At 41.2% G+C, this 7,642-nt stretch overlaps 1 protein-coding gene across 1 annotated transcript in view; it reads left to right on the forward strand.

Moving 5' to 3' along the window:
• Nucleotides 1-6: 6 nt before the first annotated feature.
• The window catches only part of ANKH (ANKH inorganic pyrophosphate transport regulator), a 140,821-nt gene continuing 133,185 nt past the window's right edge, over nt 7-7,642 (forward strand). Inside the window, exon 1 of the mRNA XM_007451612.1 lies at nt 7-191. Coding sequence (XP_007451674.1) covers nt 96-191 — 96 coding nt within the window. The 5' untranslated portion in view covers nt 7-95. The remainder of the gene's footprint in view (nt 192-7,642) is intronic.

The raw sequence follows: 7,642 nt of genomic DNA on the forward strand, positions 1-7,642 counted from the left end.
TCCGCCCGCGCCCGCCCGGCCTGCTCGGCCCGCGCCTCCCGGCAGAGTCTCCTCCCGGCGGCAGATGTGTGTGGGGTCCGCCCACGGCGGGGACTATGGTGAAATTTCCGGCGCTCACGCACTACTGGCCCCTGATCCGGTTCCTGGTGCCCCTGGGCATCACCAACATAGCCATCGACTTCGGGGAGCAGGTAAGCCCCGGCCGCGCCCCGCACCCTGCGCCCTGCTCCCTCTGCCTTGGCCTTAGACGCCCGTGCGGCAGGGGATGGGGACAGAGGAGAGTCACCTGCTCCGAGTCTGTTTTTATCCTGGAACATTTGGCTGGGTTGACAGCTTGTCAAAGATGACTTTCCAGCATTCCATTTCCCCCTCCCCCCCAGTTCTTCCGCAGACTTCTCCAGCTCTCCCTGGAAAACGTTAAAAGATAGGAGGGTTTGGAGCTTCACTTACAGAAGGATTTTTAGTGCACAGAAGGAGTATTATGTAATTTGTGATTATGTAAACCTCTGGTTTGTAAGTAAAATGTAGTTTCTAATAGCTTGAGTGCTGGAGTTTTTATTTATCCCGAGTTTGTGGTGGTGTGATCATGGGGAGAATTTTGTATTAGAAAGTGTCCAAGTTGATTTCCCAGGTACTTCCTTGTTTTTTTTTTTTTTTTTTTTTTTTTTTAAGCTCATGTGTGGATTAGAGGCGTCCCATATGTGTCCTGATAAGCCGACCATTGGCCATCTCTAGTTTGGGTTTTTTTGTTTTTTGTTTTTCCTTTCTTTCCGTCTTGCACCACTAAAAAGGGGAGCACATTGTTGTTTGTTGCCTTCTCATCCTTGTTTCTTCTTCGTGTTTTCCCCTATTTCTCTCCATGTGGCGTCATTGCAAATCGACTGCTGCAGCCTCTCCAGCAGCGGGGCACTGGTACTCCGCACTTTGCCTGTGAGGCCCGTTTTCGCAGGCCTGCGGCGGGATGCAGTTGCATTTTTAAGGCCGGGAAGAGGATTGGGGGAAGAGGGCAGCAGCCTGTCACCTTGATGGACAGGGGTCGGAACTGGCCCCGGCAGGTGATTGAGCGGCTCCTGACGTTGTAGTACTCTTATTTCTTTTCCTTAAGTCAAGAGACCTCAAAGGATGTTTGTATAGAAAAGGCACCTATCTTGATGCACCTTTAGTTTTAAAGAACCAAACAGTTTTTCGGAAGGGGGTTCATTTGACTCCTCCTTTTGATGAATATCTGCTTGCATTTGTCTCTCTGTGCTCAGAACTTTTGATTGATTGCAACTGTTTAACTCCCAAATACTTAGCCCACCTTGTAAGCTACTTTTTAGTTCGAATTTTATTGCTGACAAGTGTTCACAATGTATTGCAGCATAGACTCTGGAGACCTTTGTCTAGCTAGTAAGCCAGTTTATTTCCTTTGATGAAATATTATATCTTTTCTCTTGCCACTTTCCTCTGCCAGCACCTCCCCAGGGTCCCCCAAGGGCTCCTCTGATGCTCCACCTTCACCCCACCGCCCCCCCCCCGCAAACCTTCCCTTTTTGCATAATTAACTGGTGACTTTGGGCCTTTCCTCTAATCTTTGGAAAGGTTTTTAGGCCTGAATTTATTACACGGCACATTTTAGATGAGTCAAGTGCTGTGTATTCACTTCAACCTTTTACTGTTTTAAAGCTTATCTAATTGGAGCTGCTCCAAAGGTTGTCAGAAAGCCCAGGCTGCTCACCTGATCGCTTCTCCCTGAAATGTAGCAGCTGTGTATGTGTGTATAACTGCAAGAAATGAGTATTCTTTGCCATAATTAAATGGCCTGAAACATACCACAGTATTGCCTCACATTTGCCTTGATTTAATGCAAGGTGATATAACTAAGGATTTGATTTGAGTGTAAAGAAAGGGGTCTCCCTGAGGTCACAAAAGGGACGGTAGACATAAAAGACGACTACACAGGTGGTCTATCCTAGTGGGTCTAATAATTCACTCATCCTCGAGACGTTGCTAAGCTCTTTGTCATAGGTGACATAAGCAAAGTGCTGGAAGAGTTGTCTTGTTGCACCGAAGCAAGTTTTATCAGTAAGTGTCCTTTGAGGTCCTTATCCCTTAAGCACCAGTGTATTTATGAGCTTACAGGCTGCCTGGTGGTAGAGATATTTTATCAGAGTTAGGGGTGGGGAGATGGAGAAAAGAAATTGATAAGTTTCCAAAACCTCACTTTGCCTTCCAGTATCAGATGATAATTTTGCAAAATGGGGCAGGGTGCAAAGAACAGAACTCACTTTTTCTTACTGTTAAACTGGAGGGAAAGAATTGCAATGTGAGCTAAAGAGTGACCCGGTCATAGGTGGGTCATGAATAAAAGAACATTTTACCCCAACTGCTTTGAGGCACAATAAAGAGGAGGAACAGTGAACCTATTATATACAAATACGGGTCTACAGTAGACTTCTGAAAGTATGCAGCTCTTGATGTGGAGTCTTGTCATGTTCTATGGACAGACGGACACACGTAGGTTTCTACCGTTCTTCTTTCAGAGTGGGCAGGTGTATATTATACCTTGCTATGAGTGAACAATGATTCACATTTCAGTAATTTACTAATTCTAAAGTAGGTTAGGTGACATGGGAGTCCAAAGGTCAAAACAGTCCCTGGTTCACGGGTGTTCAAGATGATGAAGAAACCCCAAATTAAAAAATAAAATAGCTCATTAGCTTTTAAGTCTCTAACTTGTCAAGAACAGAAGGATACTGAAATCACTGTAAATGTTCCCTAGATGAGGTTTTTTTTTTTTAATGATAATAAACATCTCAATTTGTGGTTTCTGTCGGAAATGTGGGCAGAACCTTTAAAATGAAAACCCAGCTATAGGCAAGATTCCACTGAAATTTGAATAAGCAGCACATGTGACTGTGTGAAGGCATTACACGTTTTCTCAGAGCTATTAGTGCCACGTGTGGGGCTGCTATGAAGAAGCCTGTAACAGCCCGTCCAGGGCCTCCTCTTGTTTTCTATGAATGTTATCTGTTATGTAGAGCTTTCCCTGTAATGTTATAGGCCAGTTAGGGAAGAAACCCAAATATTATGGAATATTTACTCTAATGAAGTCTATCATCACATTTTTCAATTTTGATGGTGGCAGTAATTTGGGGGTGGAGGCAAGTGTTGAATTCTACACTGAAAAAAGGGGAAAAAAAAGCTGTATGGAATAAAATGACCTGCTTTTTAATATTAAGCATAGGCACCATGGAAGAAATGAGAATACACCCTTATTGCAGAAACTAAAACGATGTTTGTAGAACCCTTTAGGTGTGTAGAACACTTGATGATAGTTGCAGTATATGTGGAATTAGCATTTTATTTCTATTTTTACAGATTGAGAAGCAAAAGTATTCATTGCTTCCATTCATCGAGCACTTAGTATGTGCTTGTAACATCTCAGCATGTGTTATATATGAGGAAAGAATAAGAGGCCTAGGCATGTAAAGGCCCTTGTCCAAGTTCACACAGGCAGTGCAGGCCAGAGCCGGGGCTCCAGCCATATCCTCCTGGCCCTTAGCCACTCTGCTCTCTGCTTGCACACTGAGAGCCACCCCCAGGAGTTCTTAGACATTTAGAAGTAAGTTCTGGCTTTTTGGAGTTCCAGCCTTGGCTTAAATGTAATCTTAGCTGTCATAGTTTGAATTTTAAAGACTCAACAGATGTAAGCCAATCATAACGAGGCTTCTCAGAAAAGGGAGATTGTGACCAAGAGGGTCATGTAAGAGGGCCAGATTATCCAGATAATTAATTAAATCAATGCTGTGTCTTATTTTGGCAAGGTTGGCATAGCCTTTGGTTAAAAGAGGGAAAAAAGATAAGAAACAACTGATAATTCACAAAATTATTTAGAAATCACCTAGTCTTTATCATTAGAGCAATATAGATTGCTAAAGAAAGATGGAAGATATGAAGATACATTGAAGAAATACAATGTATTTCTTCAGAAGGGTCTGCAAATGTCCATTTGATCTCACCATGTTCAAAGGACTGTGATTTCTGTTTAAAATTAAACTTGGTACAAAGTCCCTGAATTCCTTAAAAGCCAAGTTCACCAAATTATGTAGAATAAATCAGTGATTTTTTTTTTTATAAGGTACCTAACGACACTTAAAATGTTAAGGACAGCTCTTGTGAAGACTGGAAAGAGAAAAAGTTGAAGTTGGGGCTTCCCTGGTGGCGCAGTGGTTGAGAGTCCGCCTGCCGATGCAGGGGACACGGGTTCGTGCCCCGGTCCGGGAAGATCCCACGTGCCGCGGAGCGGCTGGGCCCGTGAGCCATGGCCGCTGAGCCTGCGTGTCCGGAGCCTGTGCTCCGCAACGGGAGAGGCCACAACAGTGAGAGGCCCGCGTACCGCAAAAAAAAAAAAAAGTTGAAGTTATTCTCACTTCAGAAGAAATGTGTTCTGCTCAGTGCCAGGCAGTCTACTCTCTGACACTCACGAGATTACTTGAGTTCTTTCAGGTAACCCTGAGTGAATCACTGAATTTGGTTGCGTCCAATATAATAGATCAAAGACCCAAGGGATTTATCTGTGAACGAAGAGTTTTGCATATGGATTGTTGATTACTAGAGTAAGATGTATAATAGGAATGTTTCATGTTTCCCCAGCCCTCCTTTCTAACTTAAGAAACCTAGAGTTAGGATTCCACAGTATAAGAGGGTTTCAAGTTACTGACATCACAAAATGGGGGGGAAAAAAAAGAGAGAGAGAAGCCCAGGAAAAGTAGCTTAATAAATGTTCTCCTCATCTACTAAGTAGAGAAATGCCCCCCACCTCACCCCCCTTTAAAAAAAGGTCTCCAGGAGGTACAGGAATTTTTTTTTTTTAAGTGAATGTTGTGCATGGCACTGGCCACTACTGGGCAGAGACTCGTCATCCAAGGTCACTAAGTGATGGAAGAGACCTCCCCAGGCAGAGCTTGCCCTAAGTAATAACAAAAGTGTCCATTGTATGTTCCACTTTCCAAAGTACTTACAGACAGAAAAGTAAATCCCAGGTTAAGTTTCTAAGTAACGGTCAGTGAGAGACTTTTTTCTCCTCCAATCTATTCTATATTAATGGACTAAATCTCAAAACAATTTTTTTCTAATTATTAAAGTAACATATACCATTTAAAGTTTGGTTACATATTAAAAAATGGAGGAAAAAAGTAAAAATACCTCTAATTCGACTCTGAAGAAAAAACCCCTTTAACGTTTTGGGTGTCTCCTGCCAATTTTTTTTTTTATTTTTTTACATAATTGAGGATATACATATGTGTGTGTACATATATATATATATATATTTCATATATATGTATATTTCATATATATATATATATTTCACAGAACACAGAGGCATTTTTCCCATATCACTTAAAAGTATTTAACTGTGATTTTAAATAGCAGTATAATATGTGATTGCATGAGCATACAGTAATTTCCTTTGCTGTATATTCCCCTGTTGTTTAAATGCTGAGGTTTTTTGTTTGTTTTTTCCAACATAAAGTTTCAGTGAGCATCTCTGTGTAATAAGTAGATAATGTGTTTTCTCTGACTGTCTTGGGCTTTATGCCTAGCATAATTTGATGCCTGTTTCAGCTTCTCATTCATACATAGAAAATGAGGTCACTGGCAGTCCGTATTTAGTCAAGGACACCGTGACCTCCTTAGTCCAACTGATACTCACTTCTCCACTGTGTTTCCCAGTTTTCTTTAGATGTACATCTGTGTTTAAAGTACCTCTCTTTCACTGCACTTAGGTAAGTAGATTATTTCTAGAGCCACAGAGGTATAATTCTGCGGTTTGTTTCTTTACTCATTTATTTATTGAGGTGGTTTGATGACCAGCCTAACTACTACTTTGTCAGAATACGTCTTCCCAAGCATCTCCTTCAAAAGATAATCAAATACTTCTTACGTCAAGACGATATCTAAATCTCTTTCTAGTTATACATCAGATTCTTTAAAAGCAGTTTTAAAAGCGTACCAAGTAATATCGTTTATAGCATCATCTCACTTTTTTGATGTAACAAGCCCAGTTTTATATTAGTGGCCAGTAATTGGTTCCCATGTCTTTTTGCTCTGAAATAAATAAACCTCTTTAAACTTACACCAGAGTGACTTGGGTCATATCTACATTTAAAAAATTAAATCCAGTGTTTTTTTAACACCTATGACTTTATTAGTTGATGTGGCAATGTCATAGAAAACCCTGTTTTATTGCAGAATTATCTAGATATGAGCTACCTCTGTGAGTGCATTTTCTTGATAACTGAAGCTTATCCTTTTTATTTTTTTAAGTTTTTTTTTTTTTGATGCGGACAATTTTAAAGTCTTTCTTGAATTTGTTACGGTATTGCTTCTGTTTTATGTTTTGGTTTTTTGGCCGCAAGGCATGTGGTATCTTAGCGGGATTGAACCCGCACCCCCTGCACTGGAAGGCCAAGTCTTAACCACTGGACCGCCAGGGAAGTCCCTGAAGCTCATCCTTTAAAATGCAAATCACTGGTTTTCTTTTTTTGTGTGTGGTACAAGAAATCTATATTGCACCTTTCTCTACCATATTAGATAAATACTACATGCAAAACTCAATGAACATTTTTTTGGTGGCTTGTGAATGTTGTGCTGGCAATCAGCTGACAGGATATCCACTGACAGGTGATACTCAAAATATTTAACAAAGAGTTTGGCACCGACCGGCAAAATAAAAATAATAATTAATAAAAATAGCTAATACATGTTGAATACTTGCTTTTTAATTTTCTGCTTTGGATCTGCTCTGGGCCCCCAAAACTAAAATCCATTAGAAATCCATGGAAAAATGAAGAATAAATAATTTTGGAGGTCTCCCTTGAGAAAAACGTGTATACACTTTTTTAAACTAGCTCTCCTGCCCTGCCCTATTTTGGTTTCTGTTCTAGAGAGATTCTAGAGTCAATGTCAGGTAAGTGACCTTTGTATAAGGGAAGTGTTGCCAGATTTGACACAGGCCCTGCTCTCAAATCAGGTCCTATTTGAGAAAACATACATGAAACACTTTTGCAGTCAGAGCATCACAGAGCGAGATGCCTGATAGCACACTGCAGTTTGTGATAACGTACGGCAGGGTACTCAGTACTTGCAGTAGCGCAGTGAGTCTGTGGTCATGGCGATGAACAGTAAACCACATAGAGGCAGTTCTTATCTGGAGGTTGTCACCCCTGCCTCATTCTCTGTAAATTCTCCTGTCCCCAAAGTGGACACCACCCATCTGCAAAGATGAAAATAGAGTCACAGGATAGGGAAATTAGCAGACTTCATATCAAGCCATACGGACCCCAGGTTTGTTTCTGTTTTGTTTTAATTTTGCTATTTCTGTGGTTTGGGGAATCATTCAGCGGCTATGCCAAAAACAAAGTACCGCTCACCATGCTGAGAACAAATGAGCTTAAAATGACCAAGACTACAGTTAGTCAAGTGAAGACTTATGCATCACAGCTTTCGGGTTCTATATGGCCGCTTCTCCGTGCCAAAATGTTTTCCAAGTCCGCCTTGGCAAGGGAAGGAACTTAGTTATTTGTCAGGGCAAAGGTGGTATTTATTCTCCTAGATAATGAGTTATCAGAAAACAGCCTGGACAGCTGGTCCAGGAATG

The sequence above is a fragment of the Lipotes vexillifer genome, unplaced genomic scaffold, assembly GCF_000442215.2.
Source record: "Lipotes vexillifer unplaced genomic scaffold, Lipotes_vexillifer_v1.1 scaffold590, whole genome shotgun sequence".
Lineage (NCBI taxonomy): Eukaryota > Metazoa > Chordata > Mammalia > Artiodactyla > Lipotidae > Lipotes > Lipotes vexillifer.